Source organism: Bombyx mandarina, chromosome 06 (genome assembly GCF_030267445.1).
Source record: "Bombyx mandarina strain Sakado chromosome 06, ASM3026744v2".
Taxonomy (NCBI): Eukaryota; Metazoa; Arthropoda; class Insecta; order Lepidoptera; family Bombycidae; genus Bombyx; species Bombyx mandarina.
The window spans coordinates 1320427-1337864 of record NC_143213.1 but is presented as its reverse complement, the minus strand read 5'-3'; the positions used below and the strand labels follow the sequence as shown (position 1 = coordinate 1337864).

At 38.7% G+C, this 17438-nt stretch overlaps 1 protein-coding gene across 1 annotated transcript in view; it reads right to left on the bottom strand.

The window, feature by feature from the left end:
* Positions 1-897: 897 nt before the first annotated feature.
* Positions 898-17438, bottom strand: part of LOC114239895 (cadherin-87A) — a 62764-nt gene continuing 46223 nt past the window's right edge. Inside the window, 14 exon segments of the mRNA XM_028170324.2 lie at positions 898-3086; positions 3750-3826; positions 4667-4780; positions 6799-6988; positions 7311-7416; positions 7951-8108; positions 8921-9084; positions 10006-10118; positions 10912-11088; positions 11827-12014; positions 12460-12595; positions 13455-13614; positions 16068-16265; positions 16837-17054. Coding sequence (XP_028026125.2) covers positions 3752-3826; positions 4667-4780; positions 6799-6988; positions 7311-7416; positions 7951-8108; positions 8921-9084; positions 10006-10118; positions 10912-11088; positions 11827-12014; positions 12460-12595; positions 13455-13614; positions 16068-16265; positions 16837-17054 — 1997 coding nt within the window. The 3' untranslated portion in view covers positions 898-3086; positions 3750-3751.

Here is a 17438-nt window from a genome sequence, read left to right as displayed (position 1 = left end):
ATTCTGATGATGATGATGTGAATGAACCGGATTAAAAGGGCATTGAGAACGTGGTTTGGACACTAGTCTATTCAACAGAGGACAAAAAGATTATCATCAGTGACTAATTATAACTATTTGGCAAGTCTCATTATCTCATTAAAGGGTTATCGGAGCCCATAGACATCTACAACGTAAATACCGCCACCCACCTTGAGATATGAGTTCTAAGGTCTCAGTATAGCTACAACGGCTGCCCCACCCTTTAAGCCGAAACGCATTAGTGCTTCACGGCAGAAATAGGCAGGGTGGTTGTACTTACCCGTGCCGACACAATATGATTTATCGGTAGGCAGCGGGTTGGCTCTACCCCTGGCATTGCTGAAGCCCATGGGCGGCGGTAACCACTCACCATCAGGTGGGCCGTATGCTCGTCTGCCTACAAGGGCAATAAAAAAAAAACACAAAACGTCCCACCACCAGTAATTATACAAACTAATTTCGCGGGTTTGATTGTTAACTACACAATGTTATTCCTTCACCGTGGAAGTCAATCGTGAACATTTGTTGAGTACGTATTTCATTAGAAAAATTTGTACCCGCCTGGGATCCGAACACCGGTGCATCGCTCGACACGAATGCACCGGACGTCTTTATCCTTTACGAGGGAAACATCAAAGGAAAAACAAAATTGTTATTTTTATTTAATTCTGAGCATTTTCATATCTTCACAAATAATTCAAGACCAAAATTAGTCAAATCGGTATTATTTTATTAGAAAATTTGCTACGGCCGAATTGATGACCATGACCCCTTAAGAGCGATACCTACCGGGACGAAGTAGTTTTGCAATAAATCTAACCAAGAAATCGATTTCAGAAACAACACCTTGCTTCCGGATTACCAATAAAACAAACATTAAACTTACAAAACTATATTTTCGTTGCATAAATAATACTTTGTAAACTTACAGATAGATAGAAACACACACATTATTTACAAATACATTTAACTTAAATATTACTGACTATAATACATAGTTTGATTGTAAAAAAAAATACATTATCTCAATATCAGATACACAAAAAACACGTTTACTTAATAAATAGTGGTATTTTTACTCATTTTTCTTAGTATATCTCCTGTCCATCCAGTGCTCAGTGATTTGGTCCCTCGGCATCATAATTTGAATGTCGCCACTAAGCTTGAGACTAAATTGAAGTTCCAAATTGAATATTAGAACGACTGCCTCATGTTTCATATCGGAAGCGGACCAAACAAACTACCAAATACAGTCTCATATAATTAAGAATATAAAATTTGAGTTAACTTTTACGCTATCGAGAACGTTCAAAAACTCTCACCAAGCAGACTGTCCGATCAGTATACTTAAATGTACCCATATGATTTTTATATGGCCGTTTAAGTCAAGCTACTGAGCATACATGCTCCTCAAATGGTTTCCGACGATCACCAGTTGATCATCATCAGATCCTCTGATCGAGACCTCAGTGATAGCGGAGACATGAGGTCGCCATCTCAATGACACTGGATCACGGTTTCCCTTACCCGAGAATCGAACGTACGTATCTTGTTTTGGAGGCATTCACGGATAGAAATATGCACGACGTGCCTTGAATGTTTTTTACATTTATCCATTTCATATTAAATACATTAATAAAACTTATATTATATAAAAATAAATATATATCACATTATTATTATTACTTACAATTAAAATGAATACGTTATTTTGTACAAACTTTGTAAATAGATTTTCTTATAATTATGGTTTTAAACAAACAAAAGTACATAGATAAAAAAAATATATCTCAAAAATCTACTTTTTTTTTTAGCTGTAAATGGCTAAGTTCTGACACGAGATTCAATTTGCAGTCTAAATTGTCGTTATAATAAATTAGTTAAAAAAACACACACACAAATAATTTTAAATACAGTTCTAGATAATATACTGGGTCTAAGGAGCCCGCTTCTGAAAACGAAGAGAGAAGATAGTACTAATGACACCTTTGATGATTGACCGGTAAAAAAATTAATCCTGATTTATAAAAAAACATATTTTTAAAACGTATATATTAGCATTATTTACGCTCTATCATGATAGATAAGCTAGATGAAACAATAGTATCATAAAAAATACAGTAAAAAAAACCCAGCAATGAAACACAAAATGAAAAACAGCTGATGCTCGGATCAACGAACTCACGGGCGCAGCGCAGACTCGCGCGACCCCACAAATATTTATTTACAACTTTTGTCTAAATAACTCCATCATCGAAGGTGTCATTAGTACTATCGTCTGTCTTCGTTTTTGGAAGCGGTTTCCTAACACCCACTATGTCCCTGTCACTTATCGACCTATAGAAAGAGACAGAAGATCAATATTGATCGCTTAGTATCTGCTTAATGTAATAACGTTACGGAATCAAGGTCTACCCGCATGTTGCGATTTAAAAAAATTCTGGTTGTGACCTATAATTCTGGTTATATTCGGTAATTTGACTTATTTTAGAGCTTAGGTCTACCTACCGGCCTAATTTGAAGAGTATTTAAATATTACCTTTTTTTGAAAAACATTTTTTCTTTTCAAATAAGGCAAGAACAATTTCCAATGTCTTTCCAGATTGTTAATTAATCGTCTTTGTTTCTTTACTGTTATCAATAGAACTTTATTGAAAAGGCCTTGTTTTTTAATGTCAACAGTAGGGTTTTTAATGTCAAGAAAGGGCAATACATAAAATTTAAATCTTAAGCCATCAATAATTAAGGTCCATTTTTTTACTAATTGCATCGTAATTCAGATAACCTATTCAAAGTACAATTCCAATAAAAAAATTACACGACACTCATTTTAATGGACGTTGTCAATGTAATACAGGTCAGATCCGGGCGAACTAAATTCAACATTAAATTCTTAATGATAAAGATTATTTTCCTATGTAGAAAGTGTTTGATATAAATAATCTCAATATATTTTACTTCAAATATTACGTCATTGAGTGTAAATTGTAAAACATTGTCAACATGCATATAGGTTCGCTTATTTACATTCCTATTTTGTTTTCACATTAATTTTAATGATACATCTGAAACAAATAATAAAACATATAGTAAGCCAACTTGATTCTGGTCACCATTCTAGGCATATTATATATAGGCATATTAAAACTATTTATCTTCATCGGAAGCTTGATAAGTGTAAAAATTTCAAGTTAAATGGAGGTATTGAAGATATCAAAATCACATATAATCATAGATATATAATCTGTAAGGGGTCGCTTTTGGCTATAACATTGACTTGACTGAAAATTTTGCCTAATACAATTTAATTTTGTGCCTTTGGGCCTCTGTTAATAAATACAAAGTAGCTTTGTTAGGTCTTAAATATTTAGGTTAAGTGTTGTGACAATATTGTGTTGTGACAATATTTCCCAAAATATAACAGTGGTAATAAATCACTAACGATTTCACTGGTGATAAGGCGTACTGATACCTGCATGGATAGGTACAATAATGCTGATTATTTATAGCGCGAAGGCGTCATATTCAAATTTGATTTCGACCTTACGTAAAAATGTGGGTAGTGACTAGAGGAATAGTCATGGCTGACGCGCAATGTATTTGCATTACATTACGGGCTCACGCAAGCGTACAACCACTTAATGATTACAGTCATGTCATAGATCCACACAGCTCTCGTAAAAATATGTCTGGGCTACAGAAGAATAACATGTGAGTTAGATATTCACCATTATAAAACGCCTAGTCCTGTGGGACGCGGAGGCGGCTCCGGAGTATCAGGAGATGGTGGTTTGAAGGTGCTACCCTGAAACCAGACAATTTTTTTTTTTTTTAAAACAACCACGCCATGTTAACAGATCCGCTAAGTTCGTAAAGAACTTGTGTTACAGGTACCAGATCCCGGGAATAAATGTAATACTTTTATTATACACATACATATATTTAATATACATCCATAACCCTGAAAAATACATTTTATATTTATCATACAAATATTTTCCCTCGGCGAAATTCGGACCCGCGACCCCCTGGTGTAATGACCATGTCACTTACCACTACACCATACGACCGTTAAGTTAACCGACGAAGTTAAGCATTACATGTGCCAATATTCGCCTTACTTCACCGGCACCTATTCTACTATACAATCAACTTTTGAAGTCGTCGTGGCTTAACGGATAAGACGTCCGGTGCATTCGTGTTGAGTGATGCACCGGTGTTCGAATCCCGCAGGCGGGTACCAATTTTTGTAATGAAATAAGTACTCAACAAATGTTCGCGATTGACTTCCACGGTGAAGAAATAAAATCGAGTAATAAAAATCAAACCCGCAAAATTCTAATTTGCCTAATTACTGGTGGTAGGACCACTTTTGAGTCCGCGCGGATAGGTACCACCGCCCTGCCTATTTCTGCCGTGAAGCAGTAATGCGTTTCGGTTTGAAGGGTGGGGTAGCCGTTGTAACTATACTAAGATTTTAAAACTGGTATCTCAAGGTGGGTGGCGCGTCTACGTTGTAGATGTCTATGGGCTCCAGTAACCACTTAACACCAGGTGGGTTGTGAGATCGTCCACCCATCTAAGCAATAAAAAAAAACTTTTAAAGATCGGCCGTTAACCAAAATTAAACAATAATTACAGTTACCTGAAATCCTAAAGCTGTCTCTAGAGGGGTTGGAGACTCGCCTCCTAGAGTAGCGTAATCACCGAACCTCTCTGCCGCCCTGCTGCCTTGTATCGTTGCGTAAGTGTTGTCAGTCTGCGGGGATTAACAAAATAATTATACCAGCATCATACCTAGTCAGGTCATAAATTCTGTCACATGTTTAATGTAAAATAATTGAAACAAATTTATTCATTATGTAACCATTCATATACCAAAATGAACTTAACAAAACATAGATTCTTATGACACTAAAGTTTATTCAAAATGACCTCCGTAATTTTGAATACAGGCCTTCAATCTGCGCGGCCAGTCGTCTATCGCAGCACGAACGAGGTCCATGTCAATATCGGCGGCTGCCTTAATCAAGGATGTCTTGAGTGACTCCAAATTGGGATGAGGCTTTGAGCACGCCTTTTCCTCCAAGTGTTGCCATATCTTGTAATCTAACGGATTCAAATCTGGACTGGAGGAGGGCCAGTCTTCGTGCCGGATGAAGTCGATTTCACGCGCCGCCAGCCAGTCTTGTGTGCTCTTCGCTCTATGAGCTGGCGCCGAATCTTGTTGGAATACCCAGTGCCTGTTATTGAACATGGTATGAGAAACAGGTTCCACAAGGTTCGTCAGGACTGTATTTTGATACACAACTGCATTCGTTTTTACACCTTTCTCACAAAAATGTACCTCTGTTAAGCCCCAATAAGAAACTCCCAACCATACCATGAGCGAGGATGGAAAATGACCTCGTTGTACACGCGGAATACGGTTGCTCGCTTCTTCACTACTGTGTGCGTACACCTTATCATTTTGTTTGTTGTAGCTCTCTTCTACGGTAAAATTTTTTTCATCCGAAAAAAGATTTTCCCGATATTTTTTTCCCGCGTACCGCTTCAACAAAGCGCGGCATCTCTTCAGTCTCAGGTCCATTAGACGAGCATTCAAACGATATCCTGTTTTTCTTCGATATGCCCGAAGCCCTAAGTCTTCATTTAACACCCTTTTCACCGTGGTTCTGCTTAACCCCATCTGAAGGGCCAACAGTTTCTGCTTACATTTGGGATTTCTTTGAATTCGCGCCTTCACAGCTTTTATCACTGCTGGAGTTCTAACAGACCGAGGGCAACCACTTCTTGACCTGTCATCTACACTAGAGTCTTCATTGTATCGTTTGATGGTACGATAAACGAATCTTTTGGTTATATTCAAATTTTTCAGTATGTTAAAAATTTGAATTGGCGCGTAACCGCAACGATGCAACGCAATAACTGCAACATGGTCTTCTTTAAGCGTCCACTCCATTATTTAAAAATGAGTAAAATTCTAAAAGTATACATTTTTATTTTCATGAACAATTCTAAATTCGAATTCAATAAACTTTTTTGTGGCCAGCATTCTAAAAGAAAAGTTTTTAGTGTGTGACAATACTTATGACCTGACTAGGTATATTACAAATATAGTAAACTTTTTTTAAACAAAGCTTATAGAAGCTAACGCGCTTGTATTGTTCATCTGCTGTTTTCACGGAGAACCGTAGTGGTCAAGATGTTTATGAGCTTTTAAAGTATGATTAAGCATTAAATTATTTATTTTTTATGAATAAATATTTAATAATAATCACGCCACGTTAACAGATCCCGTGCTGAGTTCGAAAGCACTTGTGTTACAGGTACCAGATAACGGAAATAAATGTAAGATTTTTATTATACACATACATATATTTAATATACATCCATAACCCTGGAAAAGACATTAATATTTATCATACAAATATCTTCCCTTTGCGGGATTCGAACCCACGACCCCTTTGTGTAGTGACCATGTCACTTACCACTACGCCAGACGGCCGGTCAATTAAATTGACTTTGGAAGCACTCGTCATCTAATTCATTTATAATACGTTTTTTTTATATTTTATTAACTATTACATGTGAACTCTAAACCCGTATTGATATTAAGAAAAAATATAATGTCAGGTCTCCTCCAGTTGCTACTTTACTTCTTTAAGGTCTCTCCATGGTAGATTCTCACTTTTTTGTCTACGTAAGTTAATTAATGTTGATTACAAAAGCCGAACTGAAGAGTGACTCTCATATGAAACAGTTCAGATGTCTTACCGGCGCCGGTTCCACAACGACCTGTTCGTTCTGGTCCCCGAAGACATTCATGGTCAACTCTTGTTCCTCGTATGGCCTTAACTTCGTCTCTAGCCAGAGAGGGTTCTCGGTCGTGGACAATTCCTCCAGGATTTTCCGCCGGGCAAGACTGTCACCTTTACTGGACTGCATTGATGGTGGTGATATTACCCTGGTAGAAGATATTGAAAATTGCATTTGAGTAAATAATTTTGGATTTAAATATCATTTTTCATCTTATACAATTTTGACATTTGAGTACAAAATTCTGAAATGTGAATTTAATTAAAGAGTTTTAACAAGTTTCGTTGTGTATGAACCAAACTCAAATTCTCAAATAGCAGCTTCAGTGTATTTGCTTTTCACCATAAAAGCAAATCGCATTAAATTTTACATTCACGAATATAAGTATGTCCAATTTGAGAAATAATAAGCATTGGTTTAAAATCGTAATAATTATACAAAGCATAGTTAGATGATATTCTTATACTCACCAATGCTTAAGACAAGCGCATACCACAACAAATGTAACTATTCCAGTGAATAGCACTATCAGTAATGCTATCAAAGCTGCTAAAGCTGGATCGAAGCTATCAGGTGCTGAAAGACAGGATTTAACAGATTTTCACCTAAATGATCTTTAATGTCACATTTTATACTCAGACTCTGTGAAACGAACTATGATTAACAAATTATTTCGACAATCACTATTTAATATACCACTTTGTTAACAGATCTTAACCAATCAAGAAGCTAGGCATTCACCGTCTGGTGGGTTTTATGATAATCTGTCTACTAATTCCGTTGGTGGTTTTCGAGTCGGAGTATTTAATTTTTACAATGATATAAATATTAAAAAAGTGAAAAGGTGTAATTGGGAACAAAATTACTTGGAATAATTTCAAGGGGTAAAAGGTACTTGGTTTAAGCGGTTGAATATTAATTAGCTTTACTCCATTTAAATTCCTTCCTTCCTTCCTTTATTCCATTCAATTAGGTGAAGATGTTTTTTTGTTAGAATTTTTTTTTAAATTTTTTTAATTTAAATGGTTCTACGTTAAAGTTGCAAAAACGTCGCTTAAAACAGCCTTTCACCCAGTGATTTGAGAGCGTGATTGTGCATATATAACGTACCTTTGGATATAGCGCTGGCAGCTATGAGAGTCTCGACCCCGTACTCATGATAAACGTCTTTCAGCTCGTCGAATTTAGAGTCAATGTTCTCTAGAACTTTCTCGACGGGAAGCACTTGGTACGTAATTGGATCGACTGCGTGTAGGTGAATTTCGCACCTGACGGAGAAATCAAAGTAATTATAGCTATAATAACTCGTTTTTTTTTTTAATAAATAATAATCTTAGCACCATAAATGTTTAAAATATTGCAATAGTTAATAAATTTTATTTGCTCAGAACGTAACAGTAATGAATGCGTTTATGTAGTAATTAGTTTAGTGAGGCGTTTCGGTTTGAAGGGTAAACGATATAGTATAGAACTGAAACTTAGACTCATGTCTCAAGGTGGGCGGTATTATCGCTGTTGAGGTTTTTTTTATTCCCCTTATAGGCAGCCGAGCATACGGCCCACCTGATGGTGAGTGGTTACCGTCGCCCATGGACTTCAGCAATGCCAGGGGCAGAGCCAAACTATTTCAGCATCACCCGAACATGTAGGTGAGCTCACGGAGCTCAAACCGGGAGTGTTGCTGACATCGGCCCTAGCAAGAGCAGTGCTTCGTTGAATCTACCACCGGATCTTAGTAGCAACTTTTTTCGTATGTACGTACAGGTAGACGAGAAAGCGGCTTCGCTTCTACAAAAATGTCCTTATTTTTACTAGTGGTAGGACCTTTTGTGAGTCCGCGCGGGTAGGTACCACCACCCCGCCTATTTCTGCCGTGAAGCAGTAATGCTTTTCGGTTCGAAGGGTGGGGCAGCCGTTTTAACTATACTGAGACCTTAGAACTTATATCTCAGGGTGGGTGGCGCCTTTACGACGTAGATGTCTATAGGCTCCAGTAACCACTTAATATCAGGTGGGCTGTGAGCTCGTCCACTCACCTAAGCAATAAAAAAAATATAATAATAATAATAAATTGCCTTACCAGTCGTCGTATCTTCTATCGGCCTGAACGAGAGGCAGTTTTCGACCTGGCACAAGAAGGGCCTCTCCAGCATCAGCCAATCTCTTCTGAACACCGCTCACTGACGAGGAACAACTCCGGGACACCACCATCCTTATTAAAGCCGAACGATCTATTACCCAAACCTGCAAGGCAACCAACAAGGAGATCCGATATAGTACATTAACGAACCCTGATATAAGGTTACAAAAATCCCGGAAAGGAATAAGCTTAAGCAGGGTTCGGAAAGCTTTTAAGTAATTAACTAAAGTAAACAGTGATATGAAAGTTGTGATGGACTTTAAGACGGGAATCCGAAGAGTGAAGTTATGTAAATTGTTTGTTTTACTTTTAGGTGTTCCTATAGGTTTCAATTTGTAACAACGGTGGTTTCTGGAATCCCTCAAGAGGCACATATGTGGAACAATGAAACCAAACCCGCTGTACTTGACTTTGCGGGTTCCTTCAAAAATTTCACTGAAATATCAGAGAACAACCACAATGTCATTGAGAATTTATTTAGTCCCAATTCACCTTGTTTCGTTTGACTTCTTCATAATTTATTACAGTCTCAAATTAATTAACTACATGTCATTTTCGCTTGATATCATTTTTTAATGTGACAAATATGTACATATCGTCTTCTCGCATTAAAACTGTTGAATCTCAAAACTTATTAATTTTACAGGAGAGCATTTTAAAGGTTTCAAACATGTGATATTTTTAATATTAATCATCTTTGCAATATTTATTTTTTATTATTCACCAGTTACATTACCTGTCTTTTAAAGTAAGATAAAATTATTTATTAATTTTGTCAATAGTAGTCAAAATATAGGTAAATAAAAAAAAAAACTACTCTCTTTTGACAGTATTAATGAGTAAAATACTGGTGATACCAAATGATTCGGGATATTAACTCAATTTCGAGTATTTTTGGAAATTGTACACTTTTAATGCGAAAAGACGATATATGTTTAATAAAATAGATGGGATCGCAAAGAGCCTATTGCCATACTTACTAAATTGCTATTATATATATAGAATATCAGAAGTGGTGTACATACGTATACTTGCGTCTTAGCCTGTCTGCGTGGCGGCGCCACTTCTTGCGCAATGATGTCCAGCACGAAGCGATCCTGGTTGTACTCCGACATGTAGTGTGCTGTCATCAGTAAGCCTGTTCAAAGGAGACCGATGACTCAAAGGATCGATTGAATGAAAATCATGATTTTCCTATAAAAGCCTAGTTCTGGTCTCTGACTCTCTCCCTACCAACTCGCAGTCCGGTCAAGATAACTTGATTTGGCTTATTAAATTGTAGTTGCTCATCTTTTATCATTTCAAGAGTTTTAGATAAGCGTAAATTGAGTTCCGTTGAATATTATCTAAAGTAACTTCTACTTGTAGTGTGCAACTGATTTTCTTCTATACCAGGGGTTTCCGGTAGGCAGCGGCTTGGCTCTACTCCTGGCATTGCTGAAGTCCATGGGTGACGGTAACCACTTACCATCAGGTGGGCCGTACGCTAGTCTGCCTACGAAGGCAATAAAAAAAAAACTTATTTTGTCTACTGCCCACTTTGAGAAAAAATTATTTTTAGCGCCTCCATTTTTTCGCCTACTTAAAAAATCACTATAGCGAGAGCTTAGTCGATGTCTAAGGGTCCGCCTAGATGAAATTACAAATCGCCTCCCAAGCCTCTACACAACGCCTCCATTTTTTTTTCTGGGCCTCTTACCGCGCCCCTTTAGGGCGTTGTCGCCCACTTTGGGAAAGGCTGGCCTAGACCAATCTCTGCCTTCAAAGATGGTGTTGTTACCACCCCCTATCTATTGTTCCATGGCAGTTACAACCCGATCAGTCTTTGTTAACTTGACCTCATTGCCTAGAGTAAGTGGCCGATGTCACACGTCCCTTAAGTTTTGGTGCGGCTCGTGCAAATAACTACTGCATCAAAAATACTGTCATACCATCCTGGCTGATGTTAAACGGTGATGGTACTACGCTCCCACTGGACTCCGAAGCTCCAAATTTATACAGGTTCGAAGCGGCTATCATATACAGCAAGGTGCCGTTCTCGTCCAGGTCAGGGTCTTCGGCGATGACCGATAGGATAGGCTCGTTGATGCGCGCTGTGTGTTTGACGCCTGAAAACATAAATTACAATTATTTTATTGGTCTTGTAGGCAGACGACCATACCACCTGACGGTGAGAGGTTACCGTCCCTCATGGACGCCAGCAAAGATCGCACAAACCTGTTCATTACACGAATGTTTGCCCGATGCGGGAATCTAATCTACGACCGTCGACGCAATAATTAGGATAATATTACTGCACCATCGACTTAATCAAACTAGAGGTCCCGCAGTAGTCGAAATTCGACTATAATTAATTGGAATTGTAAGTTTGTACACTATTATGATTGTATTTTATACTTCCATAATCACAAATTTCGCCAAGACTACACTATAAAAAATATTAACAAAGACAAACAATATTTAATCTAATCTCAATTTGACAACAGACGTCAAGAACAAAAGTTTGACAATAAATAGTATGCATGCGTGTGTGCGTCAAATACTTGGTATGTAGTGTGTGTAATGTTTTCTTTATTGATTGAATGTATCTTTTCTGCATATTTTAAAAAAATATTAGCATTGTGCACTCCTTCTCTATATTCTCTATAAGTGTGGAATTTTTTTTCATACTCCTCCGTCCGCGCAATTTACGTACAAAGGGATACAAAGTTTTTGCTTCACGTATTAATATATTAATCATATGATAATTATTTAAAAAAAATATGGGCCACTTATTAAAGCATGTTATTCTAGTTTCTAACGGCTAACGATTAAAACGAAGACATTTATATCCGACGACTACTCACCGGCGAAGTAGACGTTCCTCTGAAATTTTGGTTCGTTGTCGTTTTCGTCCAGAATGTTGATTTTCAATGACGCCACGCCGGACTCGACCTGTGTACCGTTGTCTATTGAGTTGAGCACGTCCGCTGCGTGCTCTAAGATTGGATTGTTACTCGCGTACACAATAAGCGAGTATTCGGCGCGCTGCTCTCTGAAAATGAACCGTCGCTCTTGCAATTAAAGCTGTAAATACAATGCACGTTGTTAGCAGTGGAAACTTTTTTCCACTATCTAATAGCTGGTGGCTTAGTGCTAGGTGCTAGGGCTAGTGTTAGTAAGTTCTTTCAGGTTAAGTCTGTGAGCTCACCTTAGGCTACCAGCTATTAGGTTGTGAGTTCGCACCATCGCCCTGCCTATTTCTGCCGTGAAGCAGTAATGCGTTTCGGTTTGAAGGGTGGGGTAGCCGTTGTAACTATACTGAGACCTTAGAACTTATATCTCAAGGTGGGTGTCGTATTTACGTTGTAGATGTCTATGGGCTCCAGTAGCCACTTAACACCAGGTGGGCTGCGAACTCGTCCACCCATCTAAGCAATAAAAAATAGATAAAATGTATTTGATAAAAAGGTAAATATTAAAGCTTAGAATTACTGTACCTGTCAAAGCTAATGTTGGCCCTGACAACACCCTGAGTTCTGTCCAGCACGAAAGCTCCTTCTTGGTTCCCTTCCAAGACATGGTAGTAGACTTTACCGTTTTCGCCAATGTCTTTGTCTACTGCTTTCACTGTGCCTGAAACAATCGTATCTTATCAGTTGATTGACCAGATAAAAGCAGGCTTCTGATGTTAAGAGAACACGGGTTTTAATAAATGAAAACCCAAGTTAACCTTCCACCGACGGTAGAAGCGAAATCAGTTCTACTCGAAGCGGTTACTGGTGGTGCCGTGAAGCAGTAATGCGTTTCGGTTTGAAGGATGGGGCAGCCGTTGTAACTATACCCGTCGGTCGGCGTCTTCGGGGTGGCGCCGCGTGTCTGGTTGTAGTGTTGACCGCGGGAACCCCCCCCACTCTGACCGGGCTCTGACCCCGGGCGGAGATCGGACGTCGGGTGTAAGAGTGCAGGGGAGTCGTTTAGTGGGTGGGCCCTAAAATTCCTTGGACCCGCGGTCTGCTCTCAACACCTGCAGATCGTTGAGTCCCACACACCCCGCGCGCCCCCTAGGCGCGGGGACCTCGTAGGAGGTTCGGCCCCAGGCCAGAAAAAAAAGCCCTTGTAACTATGTTGTATCCCTTGAGTATTCTAAATGTTAAATAGAGTTTTAATTTGTACTAGTGGTCACCCAGCAGTCGAGATTCGACCATAATTAATTTAAATTAAAAGTTTGAACATTGCTAAGATTCTATTGTCAAAGACTATACTACTTTATCTATTCTCAATTTGACCACAGACTTTAACAATAAACGAAAAATTTTCTTCTCTTTATAAAAAAGTGTGGGAAATTTCATACTACTCCGTCCGCGCAATTTTTGTAAAAAGGGGTACAATGTTTTTGCTTCACCTATTAATATATAGATTTGGGTGAAAGTTTCTATTCACCCCGAACCCTAGCGTGTGACGACATTAAGGATGAATCGTAAGACGCACTCACCGATAATGGTGTTAGGAGGCAGGTTCTCCTTGATGTTGAACACGTAGCTGCGTTGCGAGAACTCAGGAGTGTTGTCGTCCTCGTCAGCCAGCACGACGGTCAGGAGTCGCAGAGTCTCGAACTGCGCCGGGCTCCCGTTGTCGACGGCCGCTATCGCCAGCTGCGGACGGCAACACTTACACACACGCTCACGGGTGCTCACAGAGCGTTATTAGCGAATTTATGAAACGCACAAGACAGCTACAAGCACGGCTGCTATCACCAGCTGCGGACGGCAACCGTTACACAAACGCTCGCGGGTGCTCACCGAGGGTTGTTAGCGAATTTATGAAACGCACAAGACGGCTACGAACCACCCTATGTAGTAATGGTGTAGGGTAAATAATAAATAATAGTTTGAAAATTGTTAAAAAAAATACGCTTTTGTAGAAAATCCAACTGCAGTAGGAAATTATTGTAAAAATGTATTACGATAAAGTAGTAGTAGTAAGTAGATAGGAGAAGGAGAAGTAGAAGTAGTAGTAGTAGTAGTAAGTACAATATAGTAAAAATTGTATACAAAAATTTATCGTAAAAAAAGCGTGGCGTGCATGTTGTCGATAGTTATAAACCTTTTATTGACAGATATGAGTAGAATGATTAAATTATCATTTGATAATAATATCTTAAAAAGGACCCCACGCTTTTTTTCCTCCCTCTTTTCACTCTTTTTCTATTTTTTAGTTGGATTTTCTATAAAAGCGTATTTTTTATTTATTTTTAAACTATTATTTCATTTTCATTTTTTAATCTAAGTGGCATCATAAATTATTCATTAATGTACATTCAGGCAAACACAACAATTTCCAGTTTGCTAGGTGAAAAAAAGAAGGCGCCCAAATCGATTTATTGTTGTTGACTGTCAAAAGTAAATAACGGGTCTAACTGTTTAAAATATTGAATTGTCATCGGTCCTTGATAAGTTGCCAAATTTCGAGTTAATCCGACGTTTTAAAGGGGGTCAAAATCATGTTCAAAGATTCAGTTGATTTTTTATATTTTTTTTATTGCTTAGATGGGTGGACGTGGTTACTGGAGCCCATAGACATCTACAACGTAAATGCGCCACCCACCTTCAGATATAAGTTCTAAGGTCTCAGTATAGTTACAACGACATATAATAACATACGTATGGAGCTAATAAAAGCGTATTAAAAATAGGAATTGTCCAATATTCAATGACCGCCGATAAGTCGTAATGTCGGCCCGTGCGGGTAGGTACCGACAACCCTCGTCATTCGGTGACGAAGCAGTCACAAGTATGGGACCCTATGTCTCTTACACTGATTGCGATACACGGACTCCAGTAGACCGGGACCTATTTGTGGCCTACCATTAATTAATATTAATATATTAATTAATTAATTTAATTTTTTATTAATTTTAATTTTATATTACGGACATGTAGTAGTTGACAATTTTAATTTTGATAATTTTGATTCGGTTTAATTTGATTTGATTTCATTTTCGTTAATTTTTATTTTTAATAATTCTGATAAGTTGTGATTTTAATTTTATTGTCCTTTATTTCTCTAGTCCTTTATTTGTAAATAATGAATTTATACTTCTCACCTACACGTATCGTGAAAGGCTTGACTTAAGCGAAATTTTGAAATGACTTAAGCGAAACTTTACAACTTTACAGGAGAGCCATTTAAAGTTTTAAATTTGTATAAAAATCTTCTTTTTTAGCTATTCGAATTGAGTAAACATAATTGAAGTTCAATTAAGAACATCGAACTATTGATGCTAATACCAAATAAAAGGGACCTGTAATCTATACTAATATTATAAAGAGGAAAGATTTGTTTGTTTGTTTGTTTCGAATAGGCTCCGAAACTACTGGAGCGATTTGAAAAATTCTTTTTCCATTAGAAGCCGACATTGTCCCTGATGAACATAGGCTACTTTTTTTTAATTTTTTTTTTAATTTTTTTTTTTGGTTTCATGTGTGTTTTAATGTTTCCGAAGCGAAGCGAGGGCGGGTCGCTAGTTACAAAGATAAACGTCGCGTATTAAGTGAAATGTCGCTTAAACCGAATAGCCTTTCACCTCTCGATATAAGATACTAGCCGCCCGCTCCGGCTCCGCTCGGGTCTTTAACAAAAATTTTAACGATATTTGGCGTTGTTTTATTTTTTAAATAAAAGAACACTTATTTGCGGCATAACTATAATAGTTAGACATATAATGTCGGGACACTTTTTGTAAATAATAATGTGCTCTACAAAGTCGTAGTGCATGATTTTATTCTATCATCAATAGTTTTCGCAGGGTACGCGATGTAAAGAAAATTTTAGGTAATTTTTATACACTTTGGGTTACATTATTGGAATTTTAGTAGGGATCCCTAATTTTTTTCAAAAAAGATTATAACCTATGTCACTCGGGAATAGTTTAGCTTCCAAACAGTGAAATATTTTTTCAAATCGGTTCAGTAGTTTCGGAGCCTATTCAATACAAACAAACAAACACATCTTTCCTCTTTATAATATTAGTATAGATTCGTTTGTGAGCATAGGCTTAGTGAGCCAAATGTCCGAATCATGATAAGTTCATCGATCGGTAGCTGACCTGATATTCAGGGACTTCTTCGCGGTCGAGGAACGTCTTAGTCCTGAGTTCACCGGTGTCCCGGTCGAGACTGAACTCTTCGGTTTCGCCAACGTTCTGATTATCCACCTTCAGGTAGTAGGAGATTCGTCCGTTTTCTCCGCTGTCATCGTCCGTAGCTTTGATTGTCATTATTAGGAAATCTGCTTGTGCTGCGTTCTGCGGAAGATAATAAACAGTTAATAGGGTTTTTTTTAATAAAAATAATAATAATAATATAAGTACATAAAATAAACGCGTCATTTGTTTTCAATATCGTATTGTAGACACTGGTGGTAGGACCTCTTGTGAGTCCGCACGGGTGTGCACTACCCTGCCTATTTCTGTCGTGAAGCAGTAATGCGTTTCGGTTTGAAGGGCGGGGCAGCCGTTGTAACTATACTGAGACCTTAGAACTTATTTCTCAAGGTGAGCGGCGGCATTTACGTTGTAGATGTCTATGGGCTTCAGTAATCACTTAGCACCAGGTGGGCTGTGAGCTCGTCCACAAAGCTTCTTCTCCATCACTCTCTCATTGCTGAGAATCGTGACTCCGTTTCAGTTTGTCGACTGCTAGCCTCCATCGGTTCCGGTCGGTTGCCTGGTGTTTGGTTGCTGGTTTTCTCGGAGATCTGGTCGGACCAACGTTTGGGGTTCCGGCTTCTAGGACGTTTTCCTTCTACTTTTCCAGTGACCATCAGACGTTCCGAGATGTCTACACACAAAGCTAAGCAATAAAATAAAAAATTGCCTCTGGTATCTCAATGGTGCTCTGGCCGGGCGGGGGCTGCACGAACAGCGGGGCGTGCGTGTTGAGGCTCCGCACGGTGATGTCCACGCGCGCCGTGTCGCTGAGGGCGGCGGGCCCCGCGCCGTCCGTGCCGCGCACCACCAGCTGGTAGGTCCGGTTGCCCTCCACCGCTCTCGCTGGGTAGATGATACCACTCACAGGGTCCACCGTGAACGTGCCTGCGCGAACGAATTAAATATGTATTCCATTTAAACATCTGTATGCTTAGTGTTATTTTTTATTGCCCTTATAGGCAGACAAGCATACGGCCCACCTGATGGTATGTGATTACCGTCGCCCATGGACTTCAGCAATGCCAGGGGCAGAGCCAAGCCGCTGCCTACCGTTAAGTACTCTCCACAAGCCTCGTTTGAAGAAGGACATTTCATAGCGCTCGGGAAACACCGTGGAGGGGAGCTCATTCCAAAGTTACTATCACATCAGTGTGCTTAGTGCGAGTTTTTTAACGTTCTCGATAGCGTAAAAGTTAGCTCATATTTGTATGGAATGGGATCGTCCATGGGCAACGGTAACCACTCACCATCAGGTGGGCCGTATGCTCG